Source organism: Vulpes lagopus, chromosome 1 (genome assembly GCF_018345385.1).
Source record: "Vulpes lagopus strain Blue_001 chromosome 1, ASM1834538v1, whole genome shotgun sequence".
In the NCBI taxonomy this organism is placed as follows: domain Eukaryota; kingdom Metazoa; phylum Chordata; class Mammalia; order Carnivora; family Canidae; genus Vulpes; species Vulpes lagopus.
This window is the reverse complement of record NC_054824.1, coordinates 99,882,078-99,902,663: the sequence shown is the minus strand read 5'-3', so window position 1 is coordinate 99,902,663 and position 20,586 is coordinate 99,882,078. Positions and strand designations below refer to the sequence as shown.

General features: G+C 37.7%; 2 protein-coding genes across 8 annotated transcripts in view; one reads left to right on the top strand and one right to left on the bottom strand.

The window, feature by feature from the left end:
- EPHA6 (EPH receptor A6) overlaps window positions 1–20,586 on the top strand; it is an 867,085-nt gene that overhangs the window by 841,397 nt on the left and 5,102 nt on the right. For 5 of the 7 annotated variants that reach the window (XM_041755005.1, XM_041754987.1, XM_041754978.1 and 2 more), the window contains 3 exons: window positions 8,223–8,416; window positions 10,552–10,623; window positions 20,147–20,296. In XM_041755005.1, the coding sequence (XP_041610939.1) occupies window positions 8,223–8,416; window positions 10,552–10,623; window positions 20,147–20,296 (416 nt within the window). The remainder of the gene's footprint in view (window positions 1–8,222; window positions 8,417–10,551; window positions 10,624–20,146; window positions 20,297–20,586) is intronic. The other 2 variants (XM_041755016.1, XM_041754994.1) reach the window with 1 other exon arrangement.
- The window catches only part of LOC121487261 (translation initiation factor IF-2-like), a 36,365-nt gene continuing 17,650 nt past the window's right edge, over window positions 1,872–20,586 (bottom strand). Inside the window, exons 5-6 of the mRNA XM_041748783.1 lie at window positions 2,776–2,933; window positions 1,872–2,081 (exon numbers count right to left, since the gene is read on the bottom strand). The gene's annotated coding sequence lies outside the window, so the exon portion shown is untranslated. The remainder of the gene's footprint in view (window positions 2,082–2,775; window positions 2,934–20,586) is intronic.

Sequence of the window (20,586 nt, the reverse complement as noted above, 5' to 3'; positions counted from 1 at the left end):
ACCAAAGCAATTGTCAAAATGGCCTTCCTTTTCTCAATTTTTCAATAACTCCAACTAATGGTAAATAGGCAATAGCAGCATTTTAATTAAATGCATACTAATTACACTAGCATGATGCATGTCTGCTACGGAGTCCAGAGTAATAGAGATTATTACAAAAGGTAATCAATCAACATTGTAAATAATTCAAATGGTAACATTCCAAGTAGAGGAAACCAATAACCAATATGCTACTACCACAGGGTAATTTTTGAGGGAATTTTTTTTGTAACTAAACGACCACAAAGATAGAAAATGTACACATGCCAGTAATGTTTTCATAAAAAATTAATTATACTTTCAATATATTTACATGTTGAAATATATTTACAATCTTGAGCTCTTAACTCATTTTTATTCCATCTTTGCTCTCTTTGAAGCATGTACAAATAGGACATTTTAAAATCCCCCACTTCTTTGTACTCATAAACTTTATTTCCATAGCTTCTTAGTCGTAGTGCCTGACCCTGTCTGGATTGGTGAAGGCCAAATCTAGACCTGGAGGTTATGGAAACCCAAGATGTAGAGATGTTACCAAAGCTCCTGCAGAGTAAGACTTCAGTTTCAGGGACTCTAGAAACTCAGCTTTTTGAGCTACAAGGTACGAGCTCACGCACTGAGTCCAGTTCTCTGTTCTTCGTTAATGAGGAGACTGAGATCTGCCCAACTCATGAGTTTATTAGTGACTGTTTAGGACTTTGATGTGGTTCAGGTGACTCCTTTCTGAAGGTTTTTTCCATGACTTACAAACTGAAGCATTGTTACATAGAGTATTAGTCATCTATCTCAACAAGTGTGACTTTCACCTGTTTGGGGTAAAAGATTTTCCAAATGACAGATCTTATCATCAACAACCTTTGACCTCTGGGAATCCTCTACTTCATACTGTTCCCCATTTTATCCACACATTCAGCAGTCTCAGAGATGGTAACCTACTGAAGACGAGCACTCTTCATTTTAAGTAGGTCCTTGACATTCTATGGTGAGTTCCAAAAAGTGAGCTTTGGGAACTGCTTAGCTGCAGACTTTTAAGAAGTCTTTTATGTTAAAGTTTAAAAGGAAATCTTAGGTTTTCACACCCTAATGATCTACAAATTACAAACAAGCCTCTGAAAAAATGTTTTCTGCCTGTACCACCTTCTTTGATTGCTCTGTACTCTTTTTTCTTACCATACACTGAACTTCCTTTGGGTTTTGATTTTTTTAATTTTTTTTTTTTTTTAATTTTTATTTATTTATGATAGTCACACAGAGAGAGAGAGAGGCAGAGACACAGGCAGAGGGAGAAGCAGGCTCCATGCAGGGAGCCCGACGTGGGATTCGATCCCGGATCTCCAGGATCGCGCCCTGGGCCAAAGGCAGGCGCTAAACCGCTGCGCCACCCAGGGATCCCTTCCTTTGGGTTTTGATTGCCTTTCACTGAATTTTAAATCCTGGATGTTGAAAATATTGAATAAGAAAATCAGTATAGGATTATAAATGTTATTTACATATAGCCAGGTCTTTTCTACCTTTTTTTTTCCTCTCCCATGTAGACACAACCTTTATATTGCATGTCAGGAAAATAGATTACCAGTGTTTTCAGAATTATTGTATTATGAATCAAATATCCTAATATACATACACACACACACACACACACACACACACATAAGTAATCAATATTCCAAAAAGAAAGTGTATACCGGGCCCTTTGCTTCATCATCCCCATTCTACCTGAGATTATAGGTTTTCTATAAACCCATGATTAATATTTAGAAGATAAAAATAAAACCATTTCACATTCTGCTTACTAATGTATGTTTTAATAGACCAAAATTTTGACAGTTTCTTTGAAAAGAAAGTATGAATAACTAAATTCAGTGTGCTTCCTTTTGGAGATAGTTAGTACTCTTATAACAAAAATGTGATTCCCTGCACAGCCCAAGCAGTCCTTGTTCAATGGTATTGTTCAGGGATGTCTCAGCGTCTTCATATTGACTGTCCACTTCTTTGTTTGCCTGGTTTAATAAAGGTGCACATTGCCTGCTTTGATTCAGAAACTGTCAACACAATTGGAAAACTCATCAGATTCAGCAAGAGCAGAACAGTCTGCTACGTGCCCCAACTGAGCCTTATGTTGATTGTAGGCTGCTAAAAATTGCGGTGTCAATGACAGGCAACCAGTACGGTCTATTTAGAATAACCAGCCAAGTTTTAGATAATAAATTCTGACAGAATCTAATTCCTTCTACCTCTGCATGGAAATTATTACTGTAGTCATTTTCATATTTTTTCACTTTAATTTTCTTCTTGCATTTTTAAATAAGGGTTTAACCTTGTATAACTCTTCTCCAAAGGATGACAGCCTACAACTATCATAAACCAAACTGTTACCAAACTCTCTCTAGTTAATTATCACCCCTTCATATCCTAAAACAACAAACCTCAATTAGTCTTTTAGACAAAGCACCCCATATGCTTCTGGCTCCTTGTCAGTTCTTGACTAAGGAATCAGAAAATACCTATAAAACAAAGCTGCTCACAAAAAAACATGTTTATGAAGATAAAGGTTAATATAGGTTTTCTCAAGCTGCTGTAAAATACAGCTTTCCTAGATCACATATATGACCATTGAAGCTCTGGGGTTTTTTTGGGAGGGGCGGTGGGGGGACTTTGACTTGACAAGGCATTGTGCTAGATGGCTGGGAACATATGGGAGAAAGAAACAGTTGCTGCTCTTGAGGGGCCACTCACCCAGCTGAAAGAGCACAAGTGTTTTGTCGTGGCCAGAGCAAAGGCCTGGATGCAGCCAGAGGTGAGGACTGAGAGCCGGGCTCATGGCGAGCCACTGCAGATTTTCAGATGTGGGAGGAATGGGATCACAGTTCCCCATCATGATTGCTTCAGGTGCCCTGTGGGATATGATTGAAGAAGGGAAAGGAAAACAAGTAGACTAGTTAGGAGACTGTTATCAAAATGGGAAATAAATTATTTGGAGGGAGGGATAATTTTAAATGGAGCAGATTTAAAATATATGAAGGTGGTAGAATCAGCACAACTTCAGTTACTTTTGAGCATCAGAGAAGAGAGAAACCCAAATGGCTTCTTGATCTCTGCCTTGAGTCACTGGAAGAATAGTGGTACCCTTTGCAAAGGACAGGAATCCCAAATGAAGAATGGGGTAAGTTTTGAACAAAAAAAAAAAAAAAAAAAAAAATTTAAGGCATCTGCATGACAACCTCATGAAGTTCTATGTCCTGTAGGTGATAAATCTAAAAACCTGCAGAGAAGGCTGAGCATAAGGTGAGAGTGCAGCCCGGCGTGTACAAGAGGGTAAACGAGGCTCAGGATCTAATTATGGTGGAATAAGTCACAGATCTGACTTGAGACTCAGGACAGATGTTCCCAACCATTACCATGATCCAGGCACTATCAAGATGATAATATCTGTCCGTTTTTCAGGGAATTATTAGCTATGCAATACTGACCCAACCTATTTATCAGTTTGAGCTTTGACTTTCTTACCTATAAAATATGCATAACCATACTCACATAATAAGGTAATTTGATACATAAACAAAGTGAGCTACGTTAAACACCTAGGCCAGAGCTTGGCACATAATAAGCTCTCAAAGTTACATATGTGACTTGAATCTGAAACCTGAAAGCTCACAGGGAATTGAACTCATCATCACTCCAACCCCAAAATTGTTTCCTCTCTTGTGGCCTCTGTCTTTACTGGTTGGCCAACTTAAAAACCTGTCCTGCCACATCTAACAGGATAGGGTTAATCCTATCCTGTGTTTCTGCCAAATCGGTCCACTTCTTGTATACCACAGCCGCTATCTCCACTAAGGCCGTCCTGCTCTCTCCTTCCTGACCTCCCGCTCCCTCCAATGTACTCTCCACAGTGAAGCCAGAGTGAGCTTCCCAAAGGCAAATGTAATGTCATTTACTTGCTAAAACCCTTTCCCTTTGCAAAAAGTCATTTGTAGCATACAAAATCATTCAAGGTCTCAAGAAATATGATTTTTATTTAATCTTCCAGCCTCAAATCTCACCATCCTTCTCTCTGAAGACTCTATTCTAGCTGCACAAATCTACTTTTGTTCCCTGATCAGGTCACATCTCCTCTCTTCACCCTGTCCAATTGACCCTCCTACCTTGTACATTTTCTGTAAGATGCAGCTCACCTCCTCTGAGAAGCCTTCCCAAGGCAGGGTTAGGCACTCCTTCTACATACTCTCATAACTCCCTGTTCTACCTCTACCTGGCATTTACCATATTTAAACTCCCTTGGCTTCTTCACTAAATTATATGTTTCCCAAAGACAGATATTTCTTGCCCATTTGTTATCTCTTATACATACTATGCTCAACAGTACATGTTAAATGGTTAATATATATCTCTTTGGATGAATAAATTTAAAAATCAATTTGAAAGATGTTTTCTATTAACCATTTTGTGGATATCACTTAAATCTCTTCTTTTGGCTCCCTCGAAGCCAGACTTCTTAGGGGTATGATCTTGGGCAAGTTAAATCACTCTGTGTTTACATTCCTTCTCTGTAAAATTGGGATAACAAGGGTATCTACCTCATAGGGTTATTATAAGGATTAAAAGAGTTGATACATGTAAATCATTTAGAACTGGTACCTGGAAGTATCCAAGAGCTCTCAGAAATTGTTAGCTGTTATTGTCACTGTTGTTATTGTTGTTGCTATTATTCTACAAGGACCCTTCATGTGTGACACCTGACATGATATAGGGCTCAACAAATTTTACAAGGTCACATGTTAAAGAATTGAGGAAATGTAAAAGTCGGAGGTCGACAAGAAGAAAAGGCCACTGTCCCCACAGAAAAAGCATGCTAGGACCAGAAACACTGCTGAATTCATTATGGGTAAAGGTTCCAGATAAGAGACCACACTGTCTTGTCATTCTCTCCTTTTAGAGGACAATTATGAGAGCCCTTTTGCCAAAAGAGAATATGAACAACTCACTTCGCACCAAGCGGTCTGCTTTGGGTGTTAATTATTTGCAAGAATTGTCTAGGAAAGTCAGCTAAGGACCATGAAGGCACTGGGAAAGAGGAACCCCTCTCAACAGGAGGAAGATGCCACTAGGCGTACAGAAAGCTGAGTTTGAGTCCAGTGCTTCTCTCCTGGAGAATAGCAAGCCCCGGTCTCACAGGCTCATTGTCCAAGCAAGCCAAAGACAGAGATCATTTTGGAGAATGCTGCTGGATGCACCAAGTTTTGACTAATACTTCCTTCAGAGGGGACTTCAAATGCTGCCATGCTCATTCTTTGAATCCATCTTGGGTAGCTTAAAACTTGAGGTTTTCTAAGAATCTGCTGCTCTATCAAAACAAATTGAAAAATTTCTTAATAACTTTGATTTTGTTCAATACTTATTAATGGGTCAGGCACCATATTAAATGATGAGAATATGAAATCTACAGACACAATTCCTGCTTTCAAGCAGAAAAGCAGATGAAGAGTTACAATACAATGTAATAGATGCAATAATAGAAATGTGTACAAGACTCAGAAGCATTCAGAAATGACTCTGTTCAGTCTGAGATACCATTTTGCAAACTGTGAAGTAAATAGGTGTTTGACTTACCCAGAATATAAAATTTAAGATCCAAATAAAAACAAGTCCAATTACTAGGTGCTATGACAAAAGGTAACATGAAAATCACTCCTACAGTCACGTTAATTGATAAAAAATTGGAAAGGAAGTTTTATTATGAGAACTGAAATATGTTTCTGGAGAATGGTCAGAGGAAAACTTTAGAAGTTAATGGAAGTTAATTGAAATGCTAGCTCTGCCATCCATGCTGTGTAAATTTAGGCAACTTTCCTAACCTTTCCAAGTCCAAATTTTTTCCCTTAAGAACAAGGACAATGAAGGGATACGTGGGTGGCTTAGTCAGTTAAGCATCCAACTCTTAATCTCAGCTCAGTCTTGATCTTAGGTCGTGAGTTCAAGTCCCATGTTGGGCTCTACACAAATAATAAAAAAAAAGAATAAGGATAATAACTATCATATTGAGTTACTTTAAGCATTCAGTGAAAAAAAAAAGTGCGAATCACCTAGAACATGATACTCAATAAAAGAAGCTAATATTTTTTTTCTCAAAACATAACTTCACTTGTCATCTGTTTTATTCTATGCACTTATAAGTAGGTAACTGTGGTAATTCAACGAGAGAGCTCTCCTGGGGTAGGATTTTGCAGTCTTTTTATATGGAATTCTATCCTATTTTTCTTAGTTGCTTTCCAAAACAGTACTTCTGATGTTATACAAGCATTTCACATGCATCCTGTTTTACTAAAATGTGTTGGAAAAGGTCTTATAAGATGCAAAACTAGTTAATAGCAAAAATAATCAGAGAACAGATAAGAAAAAATCCTGTTCAATAATGAGATGAAATGAATACAAAAATGCTAGTATCATGACAGGTTAGAGTGTTCTGGTCACAAAGACACTGATGGGATTATGAGAAATTCCCTATAACAAAAAAGCTAACACTTAGCAGTTAAGAGGTTCTTGTAGGCATATTATTGCTCCTTTTTGCAGACTGCCTCTAGCATAAATTATGGATATTTCAGAGTCCTGTCAAAAAGTGTCCATTGAAACAGAAATTCAGATATGTTTTTATAAACCACTGAAAGTGTGTAGCTGATGCTACAATAAAAAGAGGTCTCCACTTAACAGTATCACCACTTGCATTTTGTTATCTCTGTTGTTGATGGAGGGCAGGGATGAGGTTGGGCTGTGCCTATTTTTAACTATTGGTCTGTTCCTAGGCTCCCACCTCCTTTTCCTTTCTCCTAGGGATGACATAAGAATAGAAGTTTGCATGATGGAGCCCCTGGGTGGCTCAGTTCAGCGTCTGACTCTCAGTTTTGGCTCAAGTCATGATCTTGAGGTTGTGAGATTGAGCCCCATGTTGGGCTCCACCCTTAGCACAGAGTTTGCTTCAGATTCTCTCTCCCTGTCCCTCTGCTTCTATCCCTGCTCATGCTCTCACTCTCTCTTTCAAATAAATAAAATCTTTAAAAAATGGATAAAGTGTCACATGAATATTTTGAACACATCACAAAAAAATAAGTTCTATAAATTTAGAATCAATTATATTGCATTATTAGGAAATTCCCAGGTGGGCCACATATGAAATAGATAACTCTCCTGCCTTATTTTATATGCGATTTCCTAACTACAAAAATAAATGATTGATGATAGATAGATAGATAGATAGATAGATAGATAGATAGATAAATCCCATCTTATTGTCATTGTGTTGTAACTTTGGCTTCTTTTAGACAGTCCTTTTCCTAGGGCTTCCCTGTCCTATATAGTAGCCACTGGCCACACGTGGCTATTTCAATTTAAATTTTAATGAAATAAAATGAACTGAAACACAAAATTCAGTTCCCTGGTTCTATTAGTCACATTTCAAGCACTCAACAGCCACATGTGACTACCTGCTATCATGCTGGACAGAGAGAACAAAACATTCTATGCAGAGCCCTGGCCCCGAAGATACTCACGCTGAGTGATCCTGTTGCTGTGTGCCCTTAAACTAGCCACTGATAGCATTTGGAGGATTGAATGACCTTAGAAGTTCTGTGAGGACTTCATAATCGTATCAGTGTCAGACTCAGGGAAAGCCAGAAGTAAGCAAAGAGAAACTAAGCAAGCAATAAAGAAGAAAGAAGGAACAAAAGCCACCAAAAGAATACACACTGACATTATTATAAGAGGATAAAATATGGCTCAGGAGTTCATTGCTTCAGCAGAGGTATAATTTTACTTGACGCATTTGTCACATGTGGTTTGCACAAAAATGCATCAATCTTATGCTAACTTTCTGATGTCCTAATTGGGTTTTGAGATGTTCCAGCTAAATCGCACAGGAAATATTTCTCGAAATTGTGATGAAGCTTAACCTCCCTTCTGAATACTACATGTTTAAAAACATATTTTCCTCAAAGAGGTGTCAGCAGCTATTAACGTAGATACTTGCAACTTTTGTATTTATCTTTGTTTGGACTGCTTGTACCCACAAGTTTTCGTGCTTACTGATATTTTGGCTTCTACTTCCTGTATAGAAAGGAATTCTAATGTAGCATATATTGTGTTATTTGCCCCAAAAAGTGAGAGACTAACTTGTGTATGTTTGCATTTAGGTCATTCTGTCCATTGAAGAAGGTTATAGACTTCCGGCTCCCATGGGCTGTCCAGCATCCCTACACCAGCTGATGCTCCATTGCTGGCAGAAGGAGAGAAATCACAGACCAAAATTTACTGACATTGTCAGCTTCCTTGACAAACTGATCCGCAATCCCAGTGCCCTTCACACGCTGGTGGAGGACATCCTTGTGTAAGATGCATAGTGTTGATTTTCCCCCCTCGACAATCATTTCTTTCAGGCTGTAGACAAGACTAACAGGTAGAGAGCAGAAAGTTTACCATGATAACTGTCTAGTTATACACCTTTTAGAATATTTTATACAAACCATATTCTATTTATCAGCTGTGAAAAAAAAAACAATTAACATTTTTAAATGGATTTTTTTGTCTTCAGAAAACAGGTTCTCCTTTTGTCTTCTACAAATCTAATTTTTCTGAGTTAATTTTTTTTGCGGGAGTCTTTGGTGTTTGTATGTCCTTTCTTTGTTGAATGGTCTTTCCTTACCTCCGTGAGTAGAATTTGTGTGTATCTGAAGCCTTTTTAATTTTCTTGTCCATTCTATGTTCTGTCTCTCTATTTGAAATGGCAAGCAAGACAGGGGCAATTTGTGAATCAGCCAGGAGTGAGGATGTTTCCCACTGATAGGATCACACCCAGATGTTGTTACTTTCCATTCCTAAACCCAGAAAGAGATAGATGACAAGACAAGAAAATGAAGGCACTCATATACCATTTTATAAAAGTTAGAGTTGAGAAGACCTACTCACTTCCCTCTAAAAAACAATTATAAGAAGGGGAGAGTAAAAGAAAAAAAAACACTATTACCCATTTCTGAAAAGATTACATTTAAAATATTATCAAATTGAGAGTATATGTCTTTATTTAGGACAAATCAGAAGAGAAATAACCAAAGCATTTTCAAAGCTCACTTTCCTAAGTCAAGGGACAGCCAACAGGATATACAGATGTTCAGCTTTAGGTTACAGGTTCAAGTCAGTGCAGGTTTTTTGTGATAATAAGGCCAAAGGCTCTTCAAGGACGACTTGAGCAGGCCTCAGTTCACTGCAGAGCACATAAGAGTTCACCTCTAAATCACTAATTGGCAGCCTCAGTAAAGTGAAGCCAAGCATGAAATAGCTAGAGATTAAACTATTACTCTAGCCCATCTTCCCTAAAGCAGTCCAACAGAGGAAGCAGTAAAGGGCGGGAGTGAGGAGGGATGACTTAGGATTTTAGCATAAAAGGGCACTCAGTGAGGGATTTTAAGCAAGCGAATGGCATGATCACATTTACATTCCTAAAAGATCACTCTAGAGCCAATTTAGACTGAGTGTGAAACAAGGAACAAGATTGGAAACAGAGACGGTTATGTGTTTACAGAAACGCAAGCTACAGAAGATTAGGGCCGAACTCAGGAAATGGGAATAAGTTTGGGGGCAGGAGGTAAGAGGAGAGAAAAGAGTCAAGGATTCTGTCAAGTGACCTTCTTAAACGAGCTTTCTTACTGTCCTTGGCCGGTAGTGTTACCACTAAAAGAGAGAAGAACAAGGATATGGTTTTGGAATCAAAATGAGACCATTTCAAGTAAGCTGAATTGAAGATGCCTGTGGGCCATGGAGGTGGAGGTGTCCAATAAGCAGTTATACTTGTAGGTTGACCCTCAGATGAAAAGGTCTGGGCTGAAGATTTGAAGCTCATCAACATAGAGACTATAGCTGAAGATTCATGCATAGTTGAGTTGAGCCATGCAGACTGTGAGGTATGCAAATTAATAGAGGGAAAAAGTGTAACCCTCCTGAACACCAAGATTTAAGAAATAGCCGAAGGGAGAGTACCCAAAGGAGCCCGAGAAAGAAGAGCCGGACCAGTAATAACGAAAGCAAAGAAAGAGCAGTATCACAGAAGCCAAAAAAAATGGGGAGAGTTTCAAGGAGTTTAACGTCCAAGTCTTCACAAAGCTCCAGCACGATACAAAGTTGAAGTGGGTCCACTGATTTTAGCATCTTAGTGGCCAGGTATTTATGGGCAGCCTTAGCAAGAGCATTTGAATAAAATCGTGTAAGACAGATTGCAGGGGAGCAGGAGTAAATATGAGGTCGGAGAGAAAAGCAATATAAAGTACTAAGTAACCTGTCTCTGAAGGGAAAGCAAAGTAGTTAGAGAAAATGTTTCTTGGGTTTTTTTGCGTAAGTTTTATTGAAGAGGTGGGTGCGTGTTGACATTGAAGAGAATGAGCTAATGCAGTGAGTGATGCGTTAATGGAAAAGAACTTTGGTTATCTATAAAATGAACTCATTTAATCCGGGCCTCTCATTGTGGTATAGGGTTAACGGACCCCACAGCCAGTGCCCATCAACAGAGCTCTCTAACTGTTCTATGGCTGTAGAAGCAGGCAGGTAAGAGCCTTCTTTTTGAAGAAAAGCAGATAAAATAATTTCTTCCCTGCTTTTTCAAGATTATGAATGTTTATCATAGTTGGAAAATACCGATGAATGCATTAAGATGAGAAAATGCCAAAAAGTTAAAATGATCCCGAGGTAAAGTCAACATGAGGGCTTGTGTCATAGGGCCAGAAGTTTATGGTTTCATGGGATGTGCAGTCATCCTGCGGACAGGTCAGCAATTGGCAAGTGTGATGGTGCCCCCATACACGGGCAGGAGTTGGGTACTTTGTATAAAGTTGGCAGTTTGATTCGCCTCTAAGTCTAATATCTGGGAGACCAAATGGAAAGTTTCTATGATGGATTTGCTATCCTTGTTTCTGACAGAGATCTCTGTGCTAGTGTTTTCTGCCTTTAATACACTTTTCTTGGAGAAACAAAGGGAAACAGAGTTCTTACTGGTACCATTCCTGAACCATTATCACCATTCTTATCTTCATAGCAGCCTGAGCAGGTTACCCTTGTCCACCCCTTTGGCCTCCAATGCCATCCACCCACCCTGTCCCTGATCCCAGAGAACTGACACCGTTTAAGGGGAAGAGACATGGTATGAAGGATAGCGATGTTAGCTGAAGAACGTATGGCTTGTTTTATGCATATAAGACTGGCACTGTCCTTCCCCTGAATCCTACAGCCCAGTCATCTGTCTTAGTGTGATGTTGGATTAAGAAAACATGACAGAGTAGAATTTCTATCTCTCTGCCTATTTATCTCTCAAACAGGTAAAAGGGTATAAATGTATAATCCACAGCAACTCTGATTAAACTCACCTGTACTCTTATTAGACTCTCAAGTATCCCCAGACTGCCAGGCTTCTCTCACACTTCTATACTGACATAACTCTCTCATCCACTAGGTCCCCATGGTTTTTATTCCACTCTAATTGCTTTTTTTCTCAACAATTCACCTGAGAAGCTTTTATCCTTCCTCTTGACAGAATAGTAAGAGGTGAAGAAATTAAGGCAACCAAGGTGGGGGGGGGGGATGATGAGGAAAGCTGTGCAACCCACAGCTCAATAATTTTATAATAGCATATCAGAGATCTTATAAATCTTGTGTCTGCAATTTTTCCTCTCAAAAGACGGGACACCCAATAGAAAAAGATACTGGTCAGAGAAAGCTTTCATTGGAGTGGTCGTCCCAAATAATGCTGATATTCTTGTGCCTGGCACAGTCCCATGGAAATATTCAGAGCTCTGTACAGTTGCCAACACTCTTACCTTCTCTCCTACTTTCTTAAGTATGCGGATGTGTAAATGTACATGGCCATATTATGAGTATAATTTTAAATCCAGTTGATCCAAAAAAATAGTTTGCACAAGTGCCTCTTTAGTATATGTAGTCATCCTTTTGTAAATGCGAGTTTCAAACTAGCCTCACTTTTGAATAAAAGTGTTGAAGTGTATAACCTCCTTTTAAAGAAGTGTCTGTGGCTGTCACATGGTGCACAGCCCCTGGGAGAAAAGGCCCAGTTGAAGGCCAAAGCTATGTAGAGAATGGCCTCAGGAGCAGTGCCTGGCCATGACCTTTGACACACCTCTTGCTCCCTTTCCCCTGACCTTTATGATAAATGCTATGGCCACTCTCCACCCCAAGGCGAGCATCCTCCCATGGAGTCCAGGGTTACCTCTGAGATCCAGTGGTTTAATAGCATAAAGTAGACTGATGACATATTAATATGAGTGTTCCTTCACCCGGCCCAATCTTCCCTACCTCATCCACATTCTACCACACATTCATTCTCCAGCCTCTTCAACTCTCACCCCTGATTCCTCCATACACCACAGCACTAAGGTTGAAGTCGGCTGGCCAGTGCCTTTTTGGACAGTGCTGCCATGTAATGAGAAGATAACATTTTTCTCCCGTCCCTGCTCTAGATCCCCAGCACTGACAAAATTTTTTTACAGATTATGGGCTCTTTGATGACATCAGCTAAAACAGTGGCATCCAGGGATGGGCAGCAGTTGACTACTAGATGGACCGGTCCATGATAGAGTCATGTTCTGCTCAGGCCAAGACACTGAGGAATATTCTCACTACCCACTGGGCCACAGTCAGGGATCTTAAAATACTTTAGCTTTTAAGAACTGGAGCCACCACTTTCCTTAGTGCACATAAATCTATTATTGAACTTCCAAGTACTTGGCTACCAGTAATGTGTGAATCATGAATGTTGGGGAAAGTTCAAGCCAGTATCATAATTAAGAGCCTCTGCTTTAGAGATCCACAAGTAAAATATAAGAGTAAATGGTACCACCTCCTCTGTCCAATGCATACAGCACCTCTAATGCTGCCTTCTGAGGGCAATAACTTTCAACAATTGGATGTGAATTTTTCCATTCATTTTGAAAAGATCTTGCTCAAAGCTGTCTAGGCTATACATAATCAGCACTTGCCTGGTTGTTTATCTCTATATACCAAGTCATAGACAACTTGTCTTAATTTCTATAACTAGAACTTTTGATGATATTTTCCATGAGAAGTGAATGGCTAGCCAAAACCAGTGTTGTAATTGAGTGATTAGCAAAGCTTTGTGGAAGGAAGACAGAATGTTAAACATGAATCGGGAAGTGTGAAACTTCCACCTGTTATAAAATCTGAATTTAATTCACATGAACTGTTGGCACAAGCTAATGATAATACTGATGTTAAGACCAACACCAATACTGATCAAAATTCCAATATAGATCATCAATAACAACTATTACTGCCATTTGTTGAAGGCCTATTATGTGTCAGTTATTGTACTAGGCAGTTTTATATATAAGGTCATTTAATCCACTATTATTAGCTAACCCTATCCCTCAGGTAAGGAAAGAAAGACTCAAAGAGTAAAGCAGGTAATTAGTGGACTGGGCATTTAACAAGCTCCACCAACTGCAAAGCCCTTGTTCTTCCCAACATACAGTATACAATCATGCAAAATGGCAAGATTCTTCCCAATACGGTACTGTTTTCAGAAATACGATTATAGGAAAGTACACTTTTTTACATTTCCACATAGATTTTCTGTGGACTAATCAGACTTCATATATGGGGTATATTAAAATCCCAAAAAGAATTTGTAGTGGGGCACAGCCTGTTATTTTATGTTCTGCTAAGCAAATACAAGGATGTAGAGTATATGTCCTCATTCATGGGAATAAGTAGCAAACACATAGTCAATATATCCCCTCAACATCCTCCTATAATATTCAGCCACTTGAAGAACGTTACTTGAAAAAAAAGAAAGTAGTAACTACAACAAAATAGAGAAATGAGGAAAATATGGCAGCAACGCAGTTCGAGAATTACCTCCTCAGGCATTTTGTAGATTGAATTTTTCCAGTCTTGGCAAATATATGCTTTCCTTCTTTTCCTCGTTATGGCAGACATTACTAATCATCACAACACTCTTTCCCACTGAGCCCAGATGCTGCTATAGCCTCCTTTTTAAGACCATATTTTGACAACTACTGCCAATGAATTGTAGTTAGCATGTGATAAGAAATCCATTTCTGTTCCTATATTATTTTCTCACAAAAATTGCCTTTCCATGAGGTTCAGTGATCTGTCACTCTAGCTATAGGGACAATGTGCTGGGTACTCAGAATTATAGGAGATTTTTAAGCAGTATTATTCCTACTCCACGTCTATCCCTCCTAACATTCAAACACAGCTACAATTTTAAAATTTTCATCCCTTCCTACTTTCTGCTAGTTATCATCATTATGAGAATTAAATCATCGTATCGTATCAATTAAAAAAAAACTTGAAGGCTTACTGAAAATAAAAGGCATTCTTCCAGTTTAACACTTTGGAGAAGCAGATTGTTTGGAACCATGAGATATTGCCCACAAGTATGAAATAGTCACAAAATATATGGCATGGTTCTATGCGTTTTAGATTTTATAACATTTTGAGTAAAATTATACTTAAAAATTTTTTAAGTATATCAAAATTCGTTTATTATTTTGTGTTCAAGTTTGCTATTCAGCCTATTTGCAGAGAGGGCAATGTATTCATTTTTATCTGATTAAATTCTTCCTTCAAAGTTTAGGTAGTTTGTATATGAGAAGATTATTTTATGGATTAACTATATAGAGTGAAGTGTAATACTTGAGTTTTGAGATCATAAACACATGTGAAAGCAGTTACATTAAGTTGGATACTGCTGATGTGGTTCTGAGTCCCTTTGCCCTGGGCCACCTCACCCCCACCTATGGCTGCCTCTCTCTCCACTCTGAAACCTACAAAGACAGAGATCAGCAAACACCAACAAGAGGCCCTTAACTCTTCAATTTGAGGGAACTAAATGAAAATAGATGGTCATGAGTCACCATTATGTCATGGACCAAACTTTTCCACAGAGAATATTCAAATCTAAATCATCACATATTTAATAAATTCCTGTAATACTTTCAGCATTGTGCTAAGGCCAACAGAAAATAGAAAGAAAGATATGTGAGATATGGTCCCTGCCATCAGGGAATTTTAACTTACTCTTTTAAAAAAAAAAAATTCTTCTATCTTATGGATTGTTCCCAAAGGAAGTCATTCAACTGAAGCAAAAAGATAACATGCTGTAAAACTGCATAGTCATCTGTAATAATAATAAAAAAAAATGTTGCTAGCCACCTAGGAGCCTAACTTAAGGGAATTAAATTATAAAGCATCAACATGTAGAATATTATACACTCATTTGATTAATAGTTATGAATACTACTGAAACATGCAAAGATTAATAAATAACTGAAATAAAGGCAATATCAAACAGAATGGACCTAATATGTACAGTTCTGCTAACCATATATAAATGTAAGAGCTAGGGGGGAAAAGTTTTGTTAGAATAGGAACAAGAGAGGGATGCCTGGCGGCTCAGTGGTTTAGCATCTGCCTTTGGCTCAGGTCGTGATCCTGGGATCGAGTCCCATATCGGGCTCCCAGCAGGGAGCCTGCTTCTCCTTCTGCCTGTGTCTCTGCCTGTCTCTCTGTGTCTCTCATTAATTAATAAATAAAATCTTTAAAAAAAATAGTAAGAAGAGAAAAGCCGCTAAGCATGTGATGACTTCATATTAAAATAAGATCTTATTTTGCAGTAGTGTTTCTCAAAGTATAACCTTTCTTGAATCATTCTTAATAAATCTATTACCATTTTATTTGCATGATAAATATAAAACATGGAAAACTTTTAAGGATTAAAAACCTTCTTGCTTTTTGCTGGCAGTTTTGATACCTATTGATTATCTATATAAGAACTTTCTAAATTAAAATACTAGTACTGAGGCACCTAGGGCACCAACTCAGTTTCAGCTCAGGTCATGATCTCTGGGTCCTGAGATCAAGACCCACGTGGGGCTCCATGCTCCATGGAAAGTCTGCTGGAGATTTTTTCTCTCTCTCTCTCTGCCCCTCCCCTGCAGTCATGCTCTCTTTCTCTAAAGTAAATAAATCAATCTTTTTTTTTTTTAAAGGTTACTACTATTATGAACTCAAAGGGCTCATTAGAGTAAAAAATTATTGGCTCTATCAGTGCTACTCATTTTTACATATTTAGATGTATTACAAGTATATATTTATTGAACCTTAAGCTGTGTCATTACCTATTCTACCTACACTCCAGTCCTCTCTCTAATCTAAATGGACCATCATTTATACATTTAGAATTTCCTAACTTTACCCCTTCCTCAGTTTTCTGAGAAAAGTGATAGACCTTTGACCTTCTGTTCTACAATATATACTTTTTTCAGTGTGAGCTGCTGATTTTGCTGTAAAGACATTTCTCAGGTGGGCAGCTCCCACTAATCACCAAATAGCACACAAATTTCTATGTGCTCAGCAAATAGTGCACTGAATTTATCATTGTACATGGTTGATAAGAAAGGGCATTTATTGTTTATTAGGTAATATTCCAGAGAATTCATGTGAGGGTGATGGAACCCAGCCTTCAAAGCCAGAAAATAGCAGCATTTTTCAACTTCGTTATAAGATAAGGTGAAAGAAAAGTTATTGCACGGTGGCTATGAACAATGAGGGGGCCCTGACCTTACTAAATCAACTGCCAATGCCATCGTAGAAAGGCCAAAGAGTAACTAGGTTACTAAAGACGTGTGGAGAGAAAGGGAATTACGGTATTGAAACGTTCTGGGAACAAACAGTGAATGCTTTTCAACAAAGAAATAGGCTGGTTAAGTCGTTTGGTATACAGAATGTCCTTTCATGACCTTTCTATACTAAGGACATAAAATTAGCGAATTACATTTCTACTCACCAATTTTATGAAATTGTGAAAGCTCAAGAGTTATTCCAGAGTTATCTCAGGAGAGAGAAGTGGATGTCATATGACACTCTCTGTGCATCAAGAATGGCATTGGAGTATGAAGGGAAGTCACTTAAATACATTCTTTTAATTTTGTCCAGTCTCAACAAACTTCCCTGAGAAGTAATTAAAAGATGTGGGAGCCACATTGCTTTAAAATAGGACATTCAGTTTTCGAGCATGTGCGGCTTTATGTTAATAAGCAGTAAGGGTAAAAAAAAAAAAAAAAATAAGCAGTAAGGGTGCCCTGGTCATTTTGATATTTAAACTTAGTGAACTTACCACAGCAGTATTTCTTAAACTGTGTTTTATAGAAACTGGTCAGATCATTTAGGAAAATAATGCAGAAGCTATTGCTAATCCTCTTATATGTTCACATTGTACGTTAGAATAGTGAAGACTTGGAGAAACACTATAGTTAAAAATCCTATTTAACTCTTTGCAGTAGATACCTTGATTATTTTGTATTTTATATGAATTTTTGCTTATTTTACAATTCCTATCGATATGAATGCCTCTAGGAAACAACAAATATAGCAATAATAAAGGATTTATTGGTAGATGCTATGAAATGTTTTCAACCCTTGGATATAACTAATCTTTGTTTAGGGTCAAATCATGCATCATTCTGATATGAATTTGAATGAATTAGGCCACAATCAAAATAGCATTGCAACTTGTACAAAAGAAGAGCATGTAGCTTTTAACAGCCTCCCAAATTGGAAATACAGTAACAGGATTGAGTACTAGTAAAAAGGATAGGAGTCATTGTTCAGGATTACCAGACTCAGTGTGGACCACAATGTGGTCACAAGATAAATGCATATAATTTATGCAAATTCAAATTATATATTAAAAGCAAAACCCCCCGGGGATCCCTGGGTGGCGCAGCGGTTTGGCGCCTGCCTTTGGCCCAGGGTGCGATCCTGGAGACCCGGGATCGAATCCCACGTCGGGCTCCCGGTGCATGGAGCCTGCTTCTCCCTCTGCCTAGGTCTCTGCGCCTCTCTCTCTCTGTGTGTGACTATCATAAATAAAAAAAATAAATAAATAAAAATAAATTTTAAAAAAAGGAAAACCCCGTTTTCCACATTGTCTCTTCACCTTCATCCTCATCTTCAACCAGACCCCAGTTTAGAAAAAGGGAAGCCAATGTAGCAATCAAAGAAAAACCAAAGACATGAACTTGAGGCCTCTGGAGGGGACTCTGTCCTGAAAAATCCCAAGGGCCCCCTTTCAGAATCTGCAAGAGTTGTACAGTGTACAACTTGTATGGCCATGCAGAATGTCTCTGACTTGCGTGTTCCTAAAGACCCAAGCCCTGGTGATTTCAGAGTTAAAGGACTTTTATGGGTAACTTTGATTATTAGAGATTTTTATGTTTTATGTTTTTACCTTAGGCACTAACCTTAAAACCTAACTCCTATTCTCATATATTTTTAACAGAACAATACCAGTTATATAGCATGTGTACTCCATTCTACTTCCCAGTGGAGGAATTCTTATTTCATGTGGTTTCATCATATGTGTTCATATACTATTGGTGTCTAGTTAAAGCTGGAATAGTTCAAATATGAATGATAAAAACTATTATGATGAAGTATTTCAAATATGAATGTTAAAACTATGGATCTAGTGAAGTCTCTGGATTCTTTCATTCTTTAATTTTATAAAAAATTAAAAGCATAGTAAATGAAATTTGGATTAACCTTCAGTATTCTAATAAAAATAATTCAGTGATTCACTTCTAATGGGAATATTTTTCATTACTTAGAAAATAGATTTGACTCAAATACCAAACTTAAAAAAAAAATAGGTTCCTGCTCCACTATTTAATATAAACTCTCAACCTAGTAATTTTTAAATGATATATTTATTACCCTAGAGGGCTAATAACATGCCTATAAAAGCACTTTTACTGCTGGGTATTTTGTAAAACCATATAAAATATTTTTAACTATTTTCATGTATTTCTAGAAGGAGAAATAGAATATGGTTTATTGCCAGAATCAGTTGAATACACAAATTTTAGTTAATTTTACTATAATTTCTAAGGTTACTTACATGTTTATTCTGTCTTTAGTTTATATGAAACTATCCTGTATAAATATGTATATGTATGAACATGTATACACATACAAAAATACGTATTTATGTATGTAGACACACACATCTGCTAGCCTTTCCAGAGTAATGCCTTTATATTATTTTTATTATAAAACTATAAAAATACGGGACTCCTAGGTGGCTCAGTTGGTTGAGCGTCCAACTCCTTGACTTTGGCTTAGGTCATGACCTCAGGGTTGTGAGATCAAGTTCTGTTTAGGATTCTGTCTCTCCTTCTGCCCCTCTCCCGACCCCCACCCTCATTATCCTCTCAAAAAACAAAACGAAACAAAACAAAAACTACAAAAATATCCCCAACTGCAATGCCCTTTGCATTAGATATTAGGAACAAATATAGAGATGTCTGTATCACTTATTCTAAGATCTATCAATGCTGGATTCCTTTTTCTCGTTAACCCAAACTTGCGTTGATTTTACTTTGTTTTATGCTATATTAACATCCATGCCTTGGGGTCTCCTACCCTAGGCTTGGATGTATGTAAGTCTTACTCATGCAACTGAACTCTGTAACAGCAGAAATTGCTTTTTAATAAATAATAAATCCTTGTTGAATGTTTGAGAATAAATCAATGGAAGCTTGATCAGTGAATTCACTGTGAAAAAGAGAAGGGATTATCAGAGCAAACATTTAAAAAAAAAAGGCAAAAGGGCAAGAATTCAGTGGCAGATTAGAAAGTATAAGAGTGAACAACCCAAGACTACTTACTGTCCTTTATGAGGACTGGACTTTTCCTAGATTTGAAAGCACAATTTTATGCAAGAGGAAAAAAGTAAATAGCAGTTAGCAAGATGTGCGTTTTTCTCAAAACATACATCTAGTATAAAACCCGGTTAATGGCAAAAAGCAGAAAAAGACAAACTGACAAGTGAAACTGACCAGATAAAAGTGGCTGATGTGAATATGATGGAAAATTAGAGATTTGTTTTAATGGACTATGAAAAAACATCAGAGGTAAGAGTACTGAAAAGAGGTTAAAAAAAAAAAAAGTTGATTATTTTTTCCTTTATGTGACTTTAAAAATCTCCATGGATTTTTTTTTTTTTTTCTTGTAGAATGCCAGAGTCCCCTGGTGAAGTTCCTGAATATCCTTTGTTTGTCACAGTTGGTGACTGGCTGGATTCTATCAAGATGGGGCAATATAAGAATAACTTCATGGCTGCGGGGTTTACGACGTTCGACCTGATTTCAAGAATGAGCATTGAGTAAGTGGTGCTATAGGTTTATTACCATGTTTAGACAATCCACTCAGGAAGTTACAAATCCAAATACTGTATCAGGAACACTGTGATGCAACCACATTTCCTAATGCTAGCCTGGCATTTCCACATCTTTCCTCACCATTGCTAATTACCATTCTAGTGGAAATTAGACATTACACTTTTAACTATTTCCCTTTGGAAGAATATGTTTGATTCCAATAGCCATTTTAAAAATTTGTAAATGCTTTCTGAGATGCATATTACTCTCATTCACATCCAGACTTTACATCAGC